Below are 24,343 nucleotides of genomic sequence, written 5' to 3' on the forward strand. Positions count from 1 at the left end.
GTAAGCAAATATTAGTGCAAATATTCGGGTCCTTATTGACGTTTGATAACTCGAGGCTACTGATTTGTTGATCTAGGTGACTGCCTTTTTAAGATTGTATGACACTTGGTACAAATGTCGATTATTATAGTGTGTTATGTTACAGTGTACATGTAATCAGTCACACCAGTAGGTGTACATGTAATCAGTCACACCAGTAGGTGTACATGTAATCAGTCACGCCAGTAGGTGTACATGTAATCAGTCACAAAAATCAGTATACATGTAATCTGTCACAACAGTTAGTGTTAATGTTAAAAGTCACAACAGTAAGCATACAAATAAGTAATTACAACAGTCAGCATTCGTGTAATCAGTTACAGCAATCAGTTTACATTCAATAAGTACATGTAATCAGTCACAACAGTCAGGATACATGTAATAAGTCACAACAGTCAGGATACATGTAATCAGTCACAACAGTCAGGATACATGTAATAAGTCACAACAGTCAGGATACATGTAATCAGTCACAACAGTCAGGATACATGACATCAGTCAAAACACTCAGTATACATGTAATATGTCAAAACAGTCAAAATATATGTAATCATTCAAAACAGTAAGTGTACATGTAATCAGACACAACATTCAGTACAATGTAATCAATCACAATAGTCAGGATACATTTAACTTGTCACAATAGTGAGTATTCGTGTTATCACTCACAGCAATCAGGGGAAAGTTAATCAGTCAAAAAAATAGTGTACATGTAATCGGTCGCAACAGTAAGTGAACATATTATCAGTAACAACATTGAGTGTGCACTTTATCAGTTACAACAGTCAGTGTAAACTTTATCAGTCACAACAGCCAGTGTAAATGTCATTAGTCACAACAGTTAGTGTGCATGTTATCAGTCACACCAATAAGTGTATTCAGTTGCAACAGAGAACATGTTATCAGTCACATCATTCAGTAAACATGTTTTAAGTCAAAACAGTTAGTGTACATGTTATCAGTCACAACAATCAGTAAGCATGTTACCAATCACAATATATAGGTCATCATTATATGTGTAATGTAAGTCGCAACAGTGTGTATATGTAATCTGCATCACTTATCAGAAGATATAAAATAGACCTTTATTTGTTAATTCATTTCTAAAATTGTTTATTCCAGACCACTGAATTTGATCGAAATTATATTATGTAAATTATTCTGATGTTTCATGATTTCTCTAATTAAAACGGATCAAAGTTTCAATTTAGATGACACTTTGGTTTTTGAGCAGCTAAAAAAAGTATTTGTGATTCGATCACGATTATTCAATAGACTCCATCACCGTTATAAGATGACGGATGGATACGAAACATTTTACTTAAAACGTGTACCCGTTTTTCACGTTTACTCAAACGTGATGAGCAGTACTAAACGAGGATTAAATCCTGCACTTTGTGGCGCCCTGATGACACGCCGATGTCATAGACGCAATGTAACGTAACACATGATGCGTAACGTCGGCGTTAGAACGGCAAAGCAGAGCGTTAAGTGACGGGATTTGAGGGCAGGTCGCGTCAGACTGTAGAATGTGTGAAAGTTGGAACTGTCGTAACTTCCCGGATTTCGTACCTACGTGGACTAGTGATTGTATGTAAGCTTGGATTCATAAAGATACATTAAGCGTTGGTAGTTAACAAATTACAAAATTCAATATTGGAATTAAAAACAAACAGGAAGCCTCAACTGATTTACTGGGGGAAAATAAATTAAATAAATACGATTTGTGTAATAATTTTATTCCAAAAGCGTCTAATAATAATATGACATTCACACTTAATGGTTTGAATTATCGAATACTAATTTAACGTATGAATTCATTTAATAATTGTGAACTTTACACATCGAAACGTTTCACAAAATAATATTACCTTGATATAACACCCCGAGACTACAAAGCCGCGGCAATCAGCACATACCAATAACCGGAACGTGCGTCTTAAACGCAGTCAGGATCCCTCTGGCTTCTCTGCAATGTCGCGAGGTCACGTAATGTGCGGAAGTCACGTGGTGGCGGCGGCGATGTTGCTCTTGGTTGGGTTGCACTTTGGGTCACATGGGGTTGCCGGTAACGCCCTTTTAAAGCCCGCACACAGGGGTATGGTGTGGGCGCGCAGTGCCGTCAACTCGGGCGGCTATGACTACATGGGAGTGAACTGCGGAGGAATCGGGGTGAGTACGGGTACATATATAGATCAACATCACACATAGCATCGGGATGGTTGGAGATTAAGTGATTGTACATTTAAATTAATTCGATGAAATTGAATACGTATTTGCTTTTATAATGAAAGACTCCACACAGTTTGTTGTGAAATATCAGACCAAGATAATAGAAACTCGTATTTACAGGAATCGCACCGATACTGCCTGTAAGGCGTGATCCTGATAACTTCATGTTGTACTTCTTATGTAAAATGTGGAACTGATACACATAACTCGGTGAATAAAATGCCCCATTTTGACAATAAGAGTTTAAAAACCATTCAAGCGATTTTACAATTACTAGTTTTCTTTTCATAATCATTTTATGAACTCTTTGGAAGTTCATACAATATTTTATGAATATTCTTACATAAACTCGTACTTTGTATATCTTACAGTATTTGCGCAAATGGATTTCTTCAATCTCACGTCGTGAACAATTACGTCTTTTCTTTTACGTGGTCGCGCAGTCGGTGTCATTTCCACTCGCTCTCACATATTATGCATTTCATATAACAAGAAAACACGGGCAGTACATTTATATTGTATGTTTTTGTTTTAGTATGGAGTTCTTTCAACAGTATAGTTATATGAAACGGTTATTCGTGTTAAAACATATGTTTTATATTTAAATAAGTCAAACCCCTTAGTTCAATAAGTTGGTTACCAGAAAAAGCTTACAGACAGAGTTTTATCATTGTACTTTATTTACACACTATAATCATCTGGTTTACTGCAAGGCATTCCCAACTGTAGTTGTCGCTGATCTTTTTAAGTGCTCAATTTCTCAAAATGAACATTCTCGCTCATAGGCCGCTTCGAGTTTCTCTTAAATTCTTTAATGCTATTTGCTTCGCTGCAAAGACGGAACAAACATGTTCTTACACTGTGTTTTTGGACGACATGTCTAATAAGATACATCTGCCCGGAGTTTCATTACTCGAGAGGTGTGAAGCGCTGTATGGTCTAGGGTTCAACCCTCGATTGGTCATCTATATGATGGTGATATGATCACTCGTGCGTTTCTAATGACAGTTGGAATAAATCAACTTATACATGATGAGAAAAGACAAACCTGCGTGTATATTATTTGGGACAGCAAGCCATTCTTGAGTAGGTCAGATTCGAGTTTTGCTATGAATACAATTAGTATGAAGCTCCACATTAACGTAACTGTGAGAGAAGTAATTATCGCTCTCATAAAACCAAAAGATTATAAGTTAAGGTATTGATAAAAAGCAAGTTTGACTTTGCATGTTATTAAGTTTGGTATAATGGTGAAGAACAATCCCTTAACATTTACAAGATGTTACACAGAACAATTTGATAATATTTATCCTTAGTCTAGATCCTACGGCTTAAATGTTGTCACGAATATACATTGGTATGTAATTACTGGTGTGGTTACCAGTTAAGAGACGAACATAACATGTGATGTCACATTTTAAGCAAAACACATTATGGCACAGCTATATGGATTACTTTCTTGTTTCTCAAGTACATTAACCCATTTATGCCTAGCGTCTAGAAAAACGGCCTTGGCAAACAGCGTAGTCCCAGATGAGACGCCGCATGATGCGGCGTCTCATCAGGGTCTGCGCTGTTTGCTTAAAGGACTTTCTGTAAGAAATATTCTAAATATAGAAATTTATATGCTAGACATCCCTAATTTTGGAAATAAATTGATCCAATTAAGAAGGATGGGAGTGTCCCCTAGGCATAAATGGGTTAATAAGATTTATTATAAGTTTAGCGTCTCCGCGTGATTCCACCAACAAACAGGGACCACACTGATAGTGAGGGCTTGCTTTTTTGTTATCCTTGCTATTAGGAAGCATGGTATGGCTCTCTTTATTCCATGAGTTATTTACCCATCTTACTCGTTTATTATAATTTAAATTGAGCCTTGTTCTGAGAAAACTGGGCTTAAGACGTGTGCGTAAAGTGTCATCCCAGATGAGCCTGTGCAGTCCGTACAGGCTAATCAGGGACAACACTATCCGCCTACACTTGATTTTCGGTAAGGAGGGACTTCCTTGAAACTAAAAATACCATAAACGCGGAAAGTGTCGTCCCTGATAAGCCTGTGCGGACTGAACATGCTAATCTGGGACGACACTTTACGCACATGCATTAAGCCAATTTCTCAGAACGCGGCTCAATTGTATTTATTCAATTATTGGTCAAGTTGTGTCAATCATTTATAGTTACTTGTGCAACAATTAATCTACATACCTGTCTTTACGTCATCGAACGGTTTATTAGTGGCGTTTAATAATGCGTTTATATATGTGCCGGCCATAAACACGTCAGAATTCGTAACGTTATTACGAATATCGCGGGTCGAATACCGAACTGCGGCGTCAATTGGCCAATGCCCTCGATTTAGCACGTGTTTGTGTGAAGCAATTCAACTCAAATATATTTAATTCTTGTCCCGCAACATTTACCTAGTTATGAAAAAGAAAGATAAGTGGGCGCGATGTATTGTCTGTACAATCTGTGTTATACTGCATAATAGCGATGTTTGTAACATGAGTAATATAGTACATTGTAACGGGAACAGATTGGTTACACATTGTCATTTTACTCAGGAAAAAACAGATCAAATTAAGTGTCTAAAAGCTGCCTTGTTTCTCTAATGATGCAATTGTAGTTTGACGGTTTATGCGACAAAGAAAGCCGATGGTGATTTAAATTTTCATTTATCCATTTATGCCTAGCGTCTAGAAAAAAGGCCTTGGCAAACAGTGTAGACCCAGATGAGACGCCGCATGATGCGGCGTCTCATCAGGGTCTGCGCTCTTTGCTTAAAGAATTTCTGTAAGAAATATTCTAGATATAGAAATAAATATACTAGACATCCCTAATTTTGAAAATAAATTGATCCAAATTAGAAGGATGGGAGAGTCCACTAGGCATAAATGGGTTAAGATTTACCTGCGGCCCCGTCATGCTAAACATGCAAGAGTGCTATCACTGCGAAAGCGCGAATGGCAGTTTAATGTTTTTAACTATATGAGTATTATAATAAATAATTAAAGGTAACGCCCAACTGGCATGGATCAAACACGCAATAGGTATTAACGGCCAGTATTGTTCTAGTACTATCAGTAGTATTGAAGTAATTAAACCTTCAACGCATATGTAAAATATGGCTCGTAAAAGTTACATAATCATGTATGTTACTATTAATCCAAAAACAAATTAATACGTTGTATCAAAGTAAATGTCGCCCGTTTCTTAAGAAATATAGATTTATAGAGCTATATCAGTGCTATATTTACTATTGAAGCAATTAAAACTTCAACTTGTACGAAAAATATGTCTGGTAATGTTTACATAATCATGTATGCTACTAGTGATCCTGTGACAGGTTAATGCGTTGTATGACAGTTAACTTTGTGCGTATCGTAAAATATTATATAATATAATACAAATACAAAGCTATAATAGTATAATATACAATAATAAATTGAGCGCTTTTAAAATCAGAGCGTTTTGTGTAGGGTATGCGTTTCTAATCGTATTAATGTAAAGACAACTAAGTAGATAATTAACTTACTAACTAAAGTAAAGTATTGTAGACAGAAGCATGTCATCACTTTTATGAATCAAGAACCTTTAGTTTCGTTTAGCTGAAACCTATTTGTTTTAGCTCGATTGCATCAAAAGCCGAAAGCCGTTTTTTGGGGCAAGAACTAGTACTTGGTGTCTGTGGGGGGGGGGGGGGCGGATCTGAAGAACGCTCCCACAGTTGGTATCGAAACGCGAACTCCAGGTAGTTCGGCGGACACCATATCCACTACGCCACGGCGAACCTTTAACATTGCGAGTGTCTGTACTAGACAAACAGGCCATTTAATACGTTGCCATAACGCGTGATCATTTATAATAAATAAATTCTGATGATTAAGATCAATTAGGATAAATTAATTAATCGAAGTGGGTTCCAGATTTTTAGCTGAGAATCGATTTCCATACGTGTACACCACACTAGACTCAAGTTATAAGTAACATCTTACTAAAGCCCAAGTCTCATTATTGCCGGTAGAGCCCCGGTCGAAATTGTTTTGACGCGGTCACACTATTTCCCATAGACATGCCGGTTTAAGCCGGTCAACAACCCGGCAGAGTTCCGGCCAACCCCAGACTAGCTACAGTTTATCCCGGTGAAGCCCCGGTAGAGCCCCGGTTGCAGCCGGTAATGCCCAGGTGGAGCCCCGGTGAAAGCCGGCAGAGCCCCGGTATACCGTAACTCCGCCGGCACTCATCGGGGCTATACCGGCATCAGACCCCGGCAGAGCTACGGCAACGCCCCGGTTTAATTTAAAATTGCATTTCTCGCGTAATTGTATCGTGCGTTTGCGATGTTGATATTGTATATATGCGGAGGTCGAAATGCAAAATGTCGATATTAACTTCTCACATCGTTTATTTGCGCTCTAGCATCGTGTGCTCGCAATCTTAAACCACAGTCCCGCAGCGTCACTTCGATTATTGGCTTCTGTGATTGAAAAAAAAATCAACTACGCACAAATTTAATAAAGTTAAGTTATACAATTTATTTTTTGGGTTGAATTCTACTGTTAAACTAAATAACGCTTTATCAAAAAGTGTCGAAGTGTTTCTGAACTCCGAACGTGCGGTTGACAATACAATGCGCCGTTGGAAAATGAATAATTTCATACAGAAATGTTTTACAAAAAAATTGCGGTAGAAATAAATTGCAATTTATCGTTTGAATATAAATTCGTCCGTAAAATAAACTTGTCATATCATACACTTTAAATGTTGTGCGACGCACGTTTACATTCAAATGAATTCTGACTTTCAAGTAAAATCAAGGAAAACGTAATACAAAGCAAACCAATTGGCGGCTAGTATAACGATTGCAGTCAGGTTTACCGCGGCTCGGTCAATACACTCAGACTAAAACAATTGTGCTAATTTTACAATATACACTGGTATTACTAAGAATAAATGAATGGCAATGTAAAGCATCACTTAGCTTAAGACAAAAACTGAACCTGAAAATGCCTTTATACTAAAATATGTTTGAACTTCTAAAATGGACTGCATGTACATTTAAATCATGTATCTTATTAAAACTACGGAATACCGTTACCACATTGTCGCATTCTGGATTTTAATGTGTAACCACGATGGCCCTAACGGTATTTTGTATAAAACCGCATAGTATATCGTATCCTTTCGAGAGAAAGCACACGGAACAAAACTGTCTTTGGTGCATATTTGCTTTAAATACTGAAGTATGACGTACATTAAACGTGTCAGCGAGACACTTAAAATACAAATACAATACATTCAAGTAGCGCATCCTTATGCAGATATCTAGCTAATTGCAGTTTTATTGATACATTTTACATTGTTTAACAATTTTATAAGTTTATAGTCAAGTTTTCGTTGTTTAATACACGCCGTTTGCAAATGTGTTCGGCATTGTTCAAGCAATTGAATAATTATGGTAATTTATCATATATTACTGTTTAAATTATATCGTTTGATTATCTGTTTGGTATCTAGTATAGGTAAGGGTTAATCGACACTGAGAAATAATTGATTTTGTTGAGAAACTAAAAGGAAATACATTTATAATTAATGATATTTGTGTTTATCTGATTTTATTTATATAAAATTACCACCAGGTAGCGTGTCGTTTCTTGAAATTTTTATTAATGAATTCATTAATTTTATTACGTTATCCATCTAGGAAAAGTCAGTTAACAAGTACTGAACGTCATGAGGCGGTAATAAAAATAAATCATCTAGAAAATTTACAAATGAAATCGCATATTTTTTTTGGAAAACATTCAATCCAATGATATAATGCGGTCATTTTACTAAAATAACAATGTAAATTTTACACTGTTGGATTTCAATAACATTTTGTTAGCAATTAATGTGTCATTCATGGAAACTTTTATACTCACTTTATTACCTGACTTATATAGAAAACGTATGAGGAGACGTCAGTTAACTAGTACGTAATGAGGCGGTCAAATACTAATTGACCAGAAAATTAACAAAGCGTCGTAAACATACCAATTCCCTATGTTGCAAGTAAATTATGTGCATGTTATTTTATTTTATTTTAGACGAATATATTGAAAAAAATAGTTGTTTAAGTGACACAATATTAACTGAAATATCGGTTTATAACAAAAACATTCAATTTATGTGAAAACTGTATTTGTAATATTTATATTAACATACTAATGCTATCGAAATTTCATAGAGAACCCCTGGTCATCATGACACGTTATGATACATAGTAATTAATAATTAATAAACATGTATTTCCTCTTATTGAAAATAACAACTCTTGTACAAACGACAACAAGGGCCATATACAATGTAGCACAGCAAATAAAGTTGCACCAAACGTTGTTACGAGAACAAGCGTGAATTTATGTAAAAATGTGATTAATGTCGGTGATATTACATGTGTTATTTATAACGAATTGTTTATTCGTGCATTCTGATTAATGTTTTCTTGTCTTGTGTTGCCTTTATGCTGATTTCCTTTCATATGGCGTACATCCAATAATACACAGACTGTGATGTGACTTGCGAAGTGCAATGTGCCATGTACATTTGTGTCCTGCTGATTTCAGCATATTGTTTCTGAAGACAAGTGATTTCATCTAAGACCTCTAGATGCAAACCACATTGTACACGCATACTAGTTGCATCAAATCGTCACATCTGTATACATATAGGATCTGGCACGGGTTGCCATACCATACCACATTTAATTAAACGAGTTCAGGAATTTTGTTAGTAAGCGAGCCTTTGGCGAGCTTAATAACGAATTTCCTGGACGAGTTTAATAAAATATGATATGATATGACAACGAGTGTCAGATCTTTTTTATCACATGCTTTTAAATGAGCAAATTAAATAAATATTTACGCAAACATAATGCTAAATCCCGAATGTTGTTTACATTTCGTGACGTCATTTGACGTTGCAACGTCATTTCAGCAAAATAACAAAATGCGATTGGTCAATAAACGAAAACTAAGCAAATGAAAACGCTTAAAATGTTGTATTACACATGTGTAATATAAAAAAATATGTTATGGTTGTATTACATTGGAAACAGGGTATAGTTTGTGATCGAATATTTTCATTTTCTCAACCCGCGGGAAAGTAGGAATCTTATTATTGTGATTTTCTCTGATAAATTTGCGTTCAGTTTTGTACGCATTTGTACATACACAGAAATATTTTTCTATTTAGATATTCTTCCAAACGTTTTCACACCTGAAAAATACAGTATTTTGTTCATCTGCAAGTGTGTGAAACCTAGGCTCTGTGATGAACATCGTCCAACAAGTCCTTATGAAGGAGGCACCCAGATCAGGTCAAGTAATATCAGGGCTGTAAGGACAGTTATTTTATTCAGAAATAGAAAATATTCACTATTACTATAAGCATTTTGATGTTTCACATCTTCGCGACATTCAGTTGTTAATATGTAGACAGAAAAACATAGATTACAAAACCATGTTAAAAAGTCATGAATTTCATTTTGTGTTGTCTCAAATTTATGACAGTCTGATGAAATATCTTACATATCATTAGAAAACCACATCTTCCGTTAAGGAAACTCGATGTTTCGCGCCGTCGATCTCTTGATTATAATCGCGTAACGCATGATCTATTCTATATCGCGAAACCAATATCGAGAACTCGCATCTTAATTTTGCGTTATTGTATCGTGCTTCTGCTATCTTGATATTGTATATATGCGGAGGACGAAATGCGAAATGGCGATGTCAACTTCTCACATCGTTGATTTTCGCTCTAGCATCGTGTGCTCGCAATCTTAAACCACAGTCCCACAGCGTCCCTTCCAACCTTATAACTTTAAGGGAAAGAAAATATAAACAGACAATTGATTATGATCAACCTATTTGCCGCGCATTAAATATCATCTTGATTCTTGCGAAAAATAGCATGCTTTGTTACATTAACAATATTATCCCTTCCTTTGGTCATTTTTACAAACACGTGTTCTTTGAAAATCTATCCTTTATGTTATGTGTACCTACACACGAAACTAATTCGGATGTACCCTATTGTATCGATAGCAGAAACAGTGTAATCCACATTTATACATTTCCACGTATACTCATTATATCTTATGGCGAAACTATAGAAATTATAAATATATGCCGGTATCCTAACTATAGAAACTGATTTACAGTCTCTGAATCGTGTTTTTTTCTCGTGATATGTAAAAAAATTAACAAAATTACTCCCTAAATGTAGCGTCGAATCTGTTCATAATATGCATTTACTTCCGGAATTTGGCTTGATATTGGGAAAAGCGAAGAACCTTGGGCTACCAACCAGGCTGATGTCCTTTAAAAATCGCATAAAATGTAAACAATCATTATCCGATGCGAATACGAAAAAAATTGTGAAGATTATAATATCGCAATCTGGCATCGTGTTCTTGAATATACGATCTTTGAATCATACGAGGGAACGACATTACGAGTAAGATTTCGCATCGTGATCGCGTGTTGTGTTCTTTTATCGTGATCTTTTGCTCATGTTTTCGCTATGCTATTTTTATATTTATTATTGAAGCAATCAAAACTTCAACACATACGAAAAATGTGTCTCGTGTTTATTATCCGGAGGTCGCCAAGGCGAACAAATGAGTACCCCTAACGGAACACCGTACATTTTGTTCTGTCCCGTAAGACGACTTTTTGTTCTGAGAAAACTGGGCATAATGCATTAGCTTAAAGTGTCGTCCCAGATTAGCCTGTGCAGTTTTCTCAGAAGACGACTCATATTGTAAAACGTAAAGAATACATAAATGAAATGGTTTCTGTTTTAACACCGACACAGATCGTGCATAATTAAGGCCATGCGCTTAAAATAGAGTGAATGCGAGCAATAAATAATGCAGACTATGTTTGCACAATAAAACAGTCCAAAAAGTGTCAACCTTGATGTATAACGTCTGTATCCAGATATGTTTTTAGGAAATACACTTCATATAGTTACACATACACATATTTACTAGGTTAACTGTATAATGCACAACATGTACACTTTGCTAAAGTTACTACCACGGACTATTTAGTCTCGTACTTTTGACAAGGAAATAATTAGTAATAGAAATTTCGTATTGTGATAGGGAACTTTCCCACCCTCCCATTTATGTACCTTTGAACATATTTTACTGACTTGATCTTTAATGTTGGTTGTTTAATAAAGATAACTCCAATGAGCATACCGGTAATTAGACAACACAAATTAGAAATTGAAGTTTTGTTATTGGTAATGGACATTTTTGATGTCAGTGCGTATATGTGCGACACAAAATATTGACAAGTGTCAGTACACTCTTAAAATGTAGGTTTCTAAAAGGACAGATATGCAAGATGCTTAGCACCAGTTTATTTGTTACGCCATCTCAACAAAATTTGATTTTTAGTGCATGCAGTGCATGTAACATATTGTACATGTTGTAAGCGACTTTTTGTTAATAGTATTTGTACGCATTCTTTAAACATGTCAGCCTCGGGCTAAACAAACAGTGAAACAACTTTGGAAAAAGGCTGATGACAAACAACTGGTGCTATTGGACTATCGCACCATTCCACTAACCGATATAAACTTATCGCCTGCACAGTTACTAGTGGGCAGGCGACCTAGAAATATCCTCCTAGCACACAACGAACAATAAAAACCAAATCCTACAAATCCAAAGGTTGTGAAAATTCACTTTGACGTGCAAAAACAAATGCAGAAATGCTTCTGTGACCACAAAAAGGGTGTTACAGACTTGAAACCGTTACCTAATGGGGCCAACATCCGAATGACAGATGGGACGAATCACTGGAAGCCAGGAGTTGTCGTTTCGAAACATGATAAACCACGTTCTTATGTAGTACGCTGTGGTGAACAAATGTATAGGTGGAATCGTGTGCATATTCGACCAGCAACCGAACAAGCGAATGCTGAACACATCTTTCCGAAGAACACATTGTAGAAACTGCCGTTCCAGAAACAACCAACCATGAAGACTTGTTATCGCCAACATTTGACAAGCCAGTTTCTCCTAATATTGACAATAACACAGTAGACAAACACAATGTTGCCAACATTAAACGATCTGGCAGAACTGTGAAGAAACATTAAAAACTTTACTATTAAACAATTTCAATATTGTGCAATTTTAGTTTAGTTTTTAGCTCTACTGGCCGAAGGCCTGAATAGCTTATGTCATAGCGTGGTTTCCGTCGTCCGTCCGTCCGTCCGTCCGTCCGTACGTGCGTGCGTGCGTGAGTGCGAGCGTGCGTTAGACTTTTTCTTGTTTACGCGATAAAGTCAACAGTTCTCATCCGATTTTTTCAAACTTGTTCAGTGTCTTTATATTAATGAGGACTCAAACCCTGTTGAAAATGGGTTACATCAGAGTAAAAAGTCCAGAATTATCTCCTCTTGAATTTGAGAAAATTGTGAAATAAGGCTTGTTTACGCAATAAAGTCCACAGTTTCCTCCAATCATTCCCCAACTTGCACAGTGTCTTTATCTGAATGATGAGTCAAACCCTATTGAAAATGAGCAATATCGGAGTTATAAGTCCAGAATTATCTCCCCTTGAATTTGAGAAAAAAAAGAAAATCTTTAACATTTTGCCATAACTTTTGCAATATTGAAGATAGCAACTTCATATTTTGCATGCATGTGTATCCCATGGAGTTGCACATTTTGGGTGGTGAAAGGTCAAGGTCATCCTTTAAGGTCAAAGGTAAAAAAAATCAAAGCGGCACAAAAGAGGACATAGTGTTTCCGACAACACATTTCTTGTTTGTTTACATATAAAGTTCTATCCTTTTGAAACTTCAACGGATGTTTAATATCACCAAGGGCCAGAACCCCATTGAGAGTGAAGAAAATTTGTCCAACTTATTGTTGAAAAGGAGCCATTTGAAGTTTAATTTTTACGTTTCTTCTTGTTTATGCGATAAATTTCCCATTTTGGGTCTGTTTATTTAAAACTTACTCAGATTGTTCATACCATCAAAGGCTTGAGCCATAATGATTCCAGCCAGTAGAGCGATTCAGGCCCTCATGGGCCTCTTGTGTTACCAACCAGTATTACACCACATAGTGTTAAGGGGCACAATAATCCCCATTGTGGTGCTATTAATGAACAAGTAGTTTAGTTTTGTTTCAGACTAATATTACACCACATAGTGTTAAGGGGCACAATAATCCCCATTGTGGTGCTTATGAACAAGTAGTTCATTTTTTATTACATTACATGTTTTTATTACATTACATGCTTTTATTACATTACATGTTTTTATTACATTACATGTTTTAGTTTATAGAAAGAGGGATGTAACCTATTGTAAAAATTGTAAGCGACTTTTTGTTAATAGTATTTGTACGCTACATAAGCGGCATTCATTAAACATGTCAGCCTCCATATTGGTTATTATTTTTACAGTGCATTTATAAATTGAGGGTAAAATTGTATTTCTCCGGTCCTGGTGAAATCGGCCGGACACAAATGTACATGGCACATTGCCTTAGCAAGTCACATCACAATCAGTGTACAAGATAAGTATTGATGCAAAGCATCAAAGGGCGTCGGGAATTTCAGTGTAAAAGGCACTCAATGAAGTTACATGGAACGATTTTTTTCTACTGTAAATATTAATATATTGGCCGATTGTTTTAAACAAAATAGAAAAAGATACTGGTATAACCATTATCTATGATTTTGTGTTATAACCTCCAAATAACCATTATCTATGATGTTGTGTTATAACCCCCAAATAACCATTATCTATGATTGTGTGTTGTAGCCCCCAGATTTTTCATAGTTCATTTTATTTACATTGGTTTCCTTTTTTACTGGCATCCGTGTGCAGTTTTCATTAATGGAACAAGACTGTGTAGGTTTTAAAAAATCTGCGTCATCTTGTAAGCGTAATTTCATATTTTTCTCAACCTCAAGGGGAGATGATTCTGAACTTATTCTTACGTTGCTCATTTACGATAGGGGTTGAGTACTCATTGATATGAAAACACTGTAAAAGTTTTACTGTGTTTACGAACCCCCCCCCCCCCCCTCTCACACATATATTTCATGGGCATAATAAATAAAAAAATGGTTACAATAAAACAGCATATTTATTTAAACTAAAAGGTCTACATCAAAACAAAAAGTTAACATAGAACACAAATAAAATAATTTGATTCTACTGGGGCTCGAACCTTGGGCCTCTCACATGTGAAGCACGCGTGTAACCACTACACTACGGAACCGCTTGAAACTAATTAAGATATAAATAAGTGACTGTAGTGTAATGGTTATCAATTAAGCAATAAACCGTGTAATCGCTGTCGTCTTGTAAAATTGAAGAAATTACGCGTTAACCAAAACTCGAACAGCAAAAGTCTGCGCTATTGTTATAAAAACCACAAATAAATATATTTTGATTATGTTTTGTTTCAATACAAAATCAGAAAGTTTCACCGGTTCGCGTATTTGCCCAGTTTATTGTGATCTTTTATTATTTCCCAGTCCCTGTGATCAGTTATTAATTAAAAGAATTAGCTTTGCATTATTGGCAAAAAATGTTGTAGTAAATGTAATAGGCACAAATGCAGTACTTATTTACACTAATTTACACACAAAAAATCTCCACTATGCAAGATATTCTGACAACAAAATTATAAACATTGATCCGTAAAATAACTTCTCCCATAAGCGAAAATCGGCATAAAGGCAACACAAGAAATCATTCATCAGAATGCACGAATAAACAATGCGTTATACAGTACACATATAAAATCACCGACATTAATCACATTTTTTAAATAAATTCACGTTTGTTCTCGTTACAACTTTTGGCGCTACTTGATTTGCTGTGCTACATTGTATATGACCCTTGTTGGCGCCTGTACAAGAGTTGTATATAGAGTTGTTATATTCAGGTATACATTATCATATTTAGTCATGGATATTCACTAGATGATCATGTATCTTCTCGTATAGATTCGCTATATTCGAGTATATACTTTGCGTTCAATCACATACATTATCGTGTTTTCTCATGTATATTCTGTATTTTATCGTTTATGTGCAAATGTGCAGTATATTATCGTTTATACTCTCATGTTTATTATCTAACGACGTAAACATTCCATATACAATGTATTCCCATTTATTAATATGTGTATACTACTTTTTTATTCGGTATAATTTAATAAGATATTGGATATATGCGTAAAGTTGTTTATATAAACGGACAATTTATTCTGGTTCTGACATTAACCACAGCTTGATTTTCTGTGTTACATCTAATACAATATAGCGCCTTTGTTGACGCTATTTTTTAATTCATTATATTTTCGTATATATTCTAATGTATATTAAGTATATTCTAGTGTATATTTTCGTGTAAATTCTTATGTGTATTGTCATTATATTCTCATGCATATTCAGTTAAAATCGGACCTGGGTTTTCTATATCATAATTAATATTATGTAAATGCTTGTATTTTGTGAGGTTAATTTATCACGTTTTGTAACATACGTTGCCATATTCAGACGACTACACACCTGCCATATCGGCTCGTCCAGTATTAGTATAGTAGCAGAGTACAAACAAAAATATAGTGCAGTATTGTAAAAAGCGCCGTTAAATATCTTCATATCATACGTTTTGTATACTTCTTTGTTTAGCTTTTAACATAATTCAAGTACTCCTCGAGAAGCACGTCCTTAGAGAATATTTAAAAAAATATTTTTGGCGTATGGAATATGGAATTTTATTTCAAACAAGATTTCTGCAAATCTGCAATAGGTCTTGCTTCAATATCACGTACATTGTATATATTTTTCGTGAAAGATAAATCGCAGGTGACTCGGAAATTTGGATATATTGGACGCGCGTCTAATACATTTATAATATTGGACGGTCACGTTGTGATTACGAGAACAGGTGACTGGCTGATATAAATAGAATAAGATTAATAATAAAACGTATTATTTTTCACTGTATATTCTCGTTAATTATGCTCCCCCCCAAATTTTTTTTTTTTTTGGGGGGGGGAGCATGTAGTCGCCGCTTCGTCCGTCCCTCCGTCCGTCCGTCCGTGCATAATATCTGTCCGGGCTATTTCTCAGCAACTGATGACCGGAATTCAATGAAACTTTATGGGAAGCTTCACTACCAAGAGGAAATTTGCATAATATCAGCGGGTTCTTGTCGGATGATTTTTCACAGAGTTATGGCCCTTTGAAATTTTCCATTAACTGTACATATAGTGCAATTCTTGTCCGGGCTATTTCTCAGCAACAAATGACCGAAATTCAATGAAGCTTTATGGGAAGCTTCACTACCAAGAGAAGATGTGCATGTTATCAGCCGGTTCTGGTCGGATGATTTTTCACAGAGTTATGGCCCTTTGAAATTTTCCATTAACTGTTCATATAGTGCAATTCTTGTCCGGGCTATTACTCAGCAACTAATGACCGGGATTCAATGAAACTTTATGGGAAGCTTCACTATCAAGAGGAGATGTGCATAATATCAGCGGGTTCTGGTCGGATGATTTTTCACAGAGTAATGGCCCTTTGAAATTTTCTATAAAAAAAAATTTCCCCCAACTACTGTGCCCTCAAGATGTTTCCTTTTATCTTAATATAGAGTGCAATATTGTGACAAAAAACAACCTTTGGGGAGCATCACCCGTCTCCGACGGTTTTCTTGAATTCTGTATATTCTCCTATTCTACATTCTCATAAGGCCACTATGGTCCCTTTGCCAATTGCGCTTCACACTCACTTGCATCTTCGTTATACATGAATAACACACTTTTTAGCAAAGTATTCACGTATTTTAGGCACTTTTTGGATTTAACATTCACTAATCAAACATATCGCAAAATATATATCTGTCGTGTGCATGACGAGCGTTTATTTGATACAACTATTTTACAGTTTCCTGCAATTATATTTAGATATTTCTCTCAAACATTATTCTGTTTCGCAATGCCATTTCCAGACGTATTTACCCCGTGACAACACTAGGTTAAATAGCATGTTTTGCAATAAAAAAAATCCACCACAATACAAACCTTTTGTTGACTGTGTTGGCATTTCTTGAACATGCGTATTCAATCGACGATTATAAATATATTTCGTATGTTTGCTGCTAGCGAAATAACAGAAAATAAATGTTTATTAATTATAAATTACTATGTATCATGACGTGTTATGACAACCAGATGTTCTGTATGAAATTGCGACAACATTAGTCTGTTTATAGAAATATTAGAAACTTTTTTCACATAAATTGAATGTAGTCGTATTCAACCGATATTTCAGTTAATATTGTGTCACTTTAAGAATTATTTTTTCAATATATTCGTCTTATAAAATAATAACAAAAACATGCAAATATTTTATATACAACATTGAGAATTGGTATATTTACGATGCTTTGTAAATTCTCTGGCCAATTAGTATTTAACCGCCTAATTACGTGAGTAGGAAGCTGACGTCTCCTCATGCCTTTTCTTCATAAGTCAGGTTATAAAATCATTATAAAAGTTTCCGGGAATGTCACATTAATTGCTGAAAAAATGTTATTGAAATGCAAACAGGTCAAATTAACATTGTAATACGACTTAATTGACCGTATTATATCATTGGTTTGAATGTTTTCCAAATAAATATGCGAAGTACTTTGTAAATTTTCTAGATAATTTGTTTTTATGACCGTCTAATGACGTTTGGTACTTAATAACTGACTTTTTGTAGATGAATAACGTAATAAAATTAATGAATTCACTAATAAACATTTCTGGAAACGACACGCTACCAAGTGGTAATTTTATTTAAACAAAATCAGATAAACACATACATCATTAATTATAAAATTAATTCCTTTCAGTTTCTCAACAAAATCAATAAATTCTCAGTGTCTATTTACCATAACCTATTCTAGATACCACACAAAGAATTAAACGATATAATTTAAACAGTAAGATATAAATAAATTACCATAGTTATTCAATTGCTTGAACATTTCAAAACCATTTGCAAACGGTGTGTATTAAACGACGGAAATCGGACTATAAACTTATTAAATTGTTAAACAATGTAAAATGTATCAATAAAACTGCAGTTAGCTAGATATCTGCATAAGGATGCGCTTCTTGAATGTATTGTATTTGTATTTTAAGTGTCTCGCTGACACGTTTAATGTACGTCATAGTTCAGTATTTAAAGCAAATATGCACCAAAGACAGTTTTATTTCGTATGCTTTCTCTCGAAAGGACACGATATAGTGTGCCGTTTTAATAAGAGACATGATTTATATGTAAATTGTACATGCATTCCATTTGAGAAGTCCAAAAACATTCTAGTATAAAGAAATTTTCAGGTTCAGTCTTTGTCTTAAGCTAAGTGATGCTTTTTGCCATTCATTTATTCTCAGTAATACCAGTGCTGTAACGTAAAATGCAGACGCCATCTACATGGGCTACAGCCAGAGTGTGTTGTAAAATTAGCACAATTGTTTTAGTCTGTGTGTTCATATTGACCGAGTCGCGGTCAGCCTGGCTGCAATCATTGTACTAGCCGCCAATCGTTTTGCTTTGTATTATGTTTTCCTTGATTTTTCTTTAAAGTCATAATTTATTTGAATTTAGACGTGCGTCGCACAAAATTTTAAGTGTATGATATGACTTGAAACAATTTTACTTTACGGGCGAATTTACATTCAAACGGTAAATTGCAATTTATTGCTACCGCATTTTTTTAAAACATTTTTGTATCAAATTGTTCGTTTTCCAACGGCGCATTGTATTGTCAACGGCACATTCGGAGTTCAGAAAACACTTCGACACTATTTGATGAAGCGTTATTTAGTTTAACAGTAGAATTCACCCAAAAAAGAAGTTGTGTAACTAAACTTTATTAAATTCGTGCGTAGTTGACTTTTTTTAATCAGAGAAGCCAATAATCGACGTTAAACGGAATAAAGTGTTTAAAGTAAGGAAAAATCCCATCTAGGGAATATATTTTTATAAACGTGATATAAGTAGGATTATGTTTATTTAATACAAAATAATTTACAACAGGCAACACACATAGACAAGCAATATTTAGAAATCGAACTTTATTTTGTAATCGTCGTTATCTTCTCATAGTATCAGTTTTCATTTGAACAATATCATTTAACTTCTAATGAGCTATTATGAAAACCGTTTGGTTGGTTTAATATTATAATATTCTCTCATAATAATAAAGTTTTGCATACATAAAATGAACTTTTTCACGGTATGGTTAATAGAAAAAATTGTTTCATATTTGCTTATTTTCGTTGCAGTTATGATATTTGTGAGGAAACAGTGATACTGAACATTTACCATGCTCTAAAATATCAATTATATGCATTTTGTACGATTAAAAAATCTGAAAATTATAAAGAGTTGCAACGCAAAACGATTGAATAATTTGGAGGATTCAATTGTTGTCGTTATATTTTGTGATACTACGAGGACCGCTTATTTAAAGTATAAAAATAAGGTGTTCCCATGGGTACGTACATATATATGAGGAATATATTTTGGCCCGGTGTTAGCTGTAGTCCCCACACACAGCAGTAAATGTTGGCATTGTGTGAATGTTATGTGTTAATATTATTCGTGAATGTAACATATAGCGTGGAAGTGATGTCTGTTGGAGCAGCAATTAGTGTTTGGACACGACGTAGATTGCATTATTATACAGACAGTTATGGTTATTAATAGCCGCACTATGGCCCAGTCAAAAAAATGTGTTAGTGGGTTTTTCACGTATCGAGCCAAATTCCTGTAATGAAATGCGCTTTTAACAGTCCGGCGATTGCACTAACTGGTCTTGCCTTGTTTAAAAATGCTTGTATTGTTTACACACATACTTGTCATACTTTTTGTATGTGTTCACATTTTAAGAGTTGACTATTGAAAAACTATTGAGAGACGATTACAGGATAATATAATGTCTAAGTATATAAAATGCAAATCTCAATGAGATTACCAGGTTCATACGCGTTAAGAAGCTGACAATGATGGCTTAAACCTATTTATTTTAGCACGTGTGCATCGAAAGCCTCGTGATTATAGAAACGCTATCGAGTCCGTTTCCTGGGTCGATGTAACCATTACTTGGTGTCTTTGGGAAAAATCTAGAGAAAGCGGTCCGATTGTGGATCGAACTCGTGTCCTCCCGATTGTAAGGCGGAAACCATATCCATTACGCCATGGCGAACTAAGGCTGGCAAAGTTGTTTACAGAGATGATTCATGTCAATATATGTTGTGCATAATAAAGTTTATATCTAAAGGTATGAGATGGCATCTCTTTTCTACTGTACCGAAGATTCTATAATTGACTCTTTTATGATAACAATGTGCTGAAATCAACCGGACATGGCATAAGCAAGTCATGTCAGTATATGTCAAATATTGGATTTATGTCATAGTAAACGAAATCAACTATGAGGATAAAGACAACATTGAAGTAAAATTGAATAAGATTTCACATAAAAACCAACAGTTATAAATAACACATATAATTTGCATGGGCTTAAATCACAAAATCGTATTTACAATAATAACACAGTTTGTTCTCGTTATTAAAACAGGAACACACGGTTGAGTTGGGCCGGACGTCTATAGTAGACCAGCTGCCGACATAACATGATGCGCCAAAGGTCGATAATAGACGCCCGGCCCAGCTCTGCTGTGTGTTATCGTTTATATTACATATCCTCCTATTTTGCTCCTTCCCTTACATTTGTTACCGAACCAGATTGCCGTACCTTTTGTTCATTTAATGGATTGCGCAATATATGACGTTTCTCGTGTGACTATTTTACAATAACTATTTGTTAAAGCATCTTACGAATCCGAAACATATTTCGGATTGTGTGTTTGTCATGCATAATTGGAAATATCAAAAGGAATAAAATGTATCGCTTCTGCCGGTCAATCGATTTCGTAAATCGTTGATCAGAATATCAGATATGCAGCCTTGTGAACAGACAGTGCCATACTAAAACATGCAAATGTTTACAGACCAGAGTAATAGTAGATGACATAACAGTCTGACTTGTACAAAACAAATACATTTATAAAAATGATTGACATGTGGTATTTCACAAGAGTGTAATTCAACACATACGGGTTGTAATAATTCCTAGATGATACACAATATGTAGTAAATATTCATTTACAAGTTTGCTATTTTTGTTTAAATGTCACGAATCCATTTTTACATTGAAAAGTAAAATGAAATTGATCGATTATAATAGAAACTATCTTATTAAAGTTTTTGATTGATGTTGTTTATCAAATATGTTATCATTTTATTCATTTAAAGCGGGTATATACGATCTTGTCAAATATTTAGTAATAAATATAAAATGTGTAAAAAACTTATTATACATATATTTCAATATAAACTAAAATAAAAGTTAAGAAGAACATGTGTCGAAAAATGCTAAATAAGCCAGATAGTTAATTCTGAAATCGAAAAAGGCTGTACAGCCGAATTCGCCAGCATATATATCATGCATGTACGATGTGAATCTAAATTTAGTTTAACGGTTCATTTGAAATTTCTGCAACGATATCGATTCATACGACACATGAACACTTACAAAAAAGACGAATGCGTCGGTTATTGTAGGAAAATAATTACGAATTATCTTCGTCACAATCGGCTCGGGGCGCTAATTTGTACTTGCTGTATTTTATGAAATTCGTCTTAAATGTATCATTTTACTTGCATAGTGTGTGTTATTATAACATATTTGTATCAATATTTTACAATTCAGCACATATAAAAATCGTATATACCCGCTTTAAAAGAGATATGAGATTGATTTAGATGAAAAGTTTCATCTTTTGTCTCAATATGTGAAGTATAAAAACAATGCGAACTATTTTGTTAGAGTTCATGTTAATGCAGGTTTTCAAAGGTGTATTCTTTTCTGAATAAATTAATTATTGAATTTTAGTTGCATTAAGCAGTTAAAAAGTGTGAAATTAGTTCGCGTCGTTTCGGGAATTTCATGAAATGACTGAAGGCATTCCTGAAGAAATCAGGCATTTCGTGAAGTCCCTAAATGAAACAGTCATTTCACGAAAATTCTGAATCTTTAAGGAATTTCGTGCAAAGTCTAGTTTCACAGATTTACTGTTGCATATACACTGTAAATGGTCGCACATATTCTCTTGCATATTCATTTTTTACTCTAGCAGATTCTGTATTATATCATTTATTTGGTGAATGATCGTATATAATGTCGAATTATTCGGTATATTTTCGTAGTAGGCTAATAGCGGCTGCCAAGTGCGCTATGATTGCACTTGCATCGTACGTACAGGAATATACACGCCTTAAAAACCACCAATAAACGTCCATTTGGCATATTTGGGATTTAATGATGATTGATTCTACATTTCGCAGTATCATGCGTGAGTTTATATAGCGTTGTCGCTTATACAAGGAATCATGTTTTGTTTTATCGCAGCAAATCCACTTTGTGACAGCATCACGCTCAAAAACAAACTTCAAAGTAAAATGTCCGACCACATTTATACTTTATGTTTAAAAAGTGTAAGCGCATACTTCAAAATGCGTCTGCAGTCGACGATTATTAATTGTGTCGTTTAAGTTTCGTCAAAAAACGTTGGTTCGACGCTAGCGACAACAACAGGAAATATTTTCATTATACATCAGACTTTGTCTCATTAAAGGGGCCTTTTCACAGATTTTGGCATGTTTGACGTTTGATTTTGAATGATTTATATTGATAAATGTAAACATCGGATCTAAAAAGTTCCAGTAAAAAATCAAGAATACATTTTTTAAAAGAAAAAAAATAACCCTAAGCAGGGCTCGAACCACTGAACTCTGGAGTCCTGGAGTAAAATGAAACCACTTAGACCACTCGACCATCCTTCCTCATACAATGAAGGACGTATTTTATACTTTGTATAAGCAGTCCTCGTAGTTTCACAAAATATAAAACGACAACAACAGAACGCTCAAAATTATTCAATCGTTTCGCGCTGCAACTCTCTAAAATTTTCAGGTTTTTAAATCGTCAAAAGATGCATATAATGGATATTTTAGAGCTTGGTAAATGTTCAGTATTACCGTTTCCAATCCTTACAAATATCATAACTAAATCGAAAATTTGCAAATCTGAAACAACTTTTTTAAATTTGTCAATTTACCAAATCGTGAAAAGGCCCCTTTAAAAAGATGTGGTCTATTAAATTTCGAGCATTTATCAGAAATATATTGCTGTTACTTAAAATGAATACATTTGCGATAAACCGGTATGTAAGTTAACATTCTGGCACTAAAATGAGTACTTGTTAAATATAATCGTCTGTTAAAATAAAGAATTACTGTGAAAATCAACCACATGTGCAATAGTCTATATCATCCTTTAACATAATTTAAATGGTTGCATATAATAGATGACAATATTGCGTGTAAGTGTTCAAAATAAATGTGGCTTCTAACAGATTGCCCATGTGTAACAAGGACAAGTTTATTTTACGTTGTATATACCTCTGTATTGGTATAGGAACTGCATTGAAGACAGTTTTATTGTGTGTGCTCTCCTTTGACAGTAAACGTCCTAGTGTACCATTTTAACTAGAATGTTTACCATTTACCGTAAATACTCTAAATTACACAATTACTAAAAATCAATAATGTTTTTCGTGTACGAAAATTTAGATACTCAACATCTTTCTCAAAATACATTGTACGGTTATGTAAAAAAGTAATACCGAATGCGTTGGATGTTCCTATATTCCTATCCGTAGCGTCACCAATGAATATAGCGTGCGCTTGTAAATGCCATGCCGTTTATTATTATTTACTTTAAGTAACATTACTACTCAAAATCAACGAAAATTGCGTACAATATTTCGTAAAATAAAGCAAAACAATTAAAAATAATTGTTCCTTAAAGCAATTGCCGAAATTTCAACGCCATATGTGGTCTG

The 24,343-nt window shown here is 34.6% G+C and overlaps 1 protein-coding gene across 1 annotated transcript in view; it reads left to right on the forward strand.

Moving 5' to 3' along the window:
- The first annotated feature begins 2,013 nt into the window (after positions 1-2,013).
- The window catches only part of LOC127865510 (uncharacterized), a 54,596-nt gene continuing 32,266 nt past the window's right edge, over positions 2,014-24,343 (forward strand). Inside the window, exon 1 of the mRNA XM_052405360.1 lies at positions 2,014-2,211. Coding sequence (XP_052261320.1) covers positions 2,014-2,211 — 198 coding nt within the window. The remainder of the gene's footprint in view (positions 2,212-24,343) is intronic.

This window comes from Dreissena polymorpha, chromosome 2 (genome assembly GCF_020536995.1).
Source record: "Dreissena polymorpha isolate Duluth1 chromosome 2, UMN_Dpol_1.0, whole genome shotgun sequence".
In the NCBI taxonomy this organism is placed as follows: domain Eukaryota; kingdom Metazoa; phylum Mollusca; class Bivalvia; order Myida; family Dreissenidae; genus Dreissena; species Dreissena polymorpha.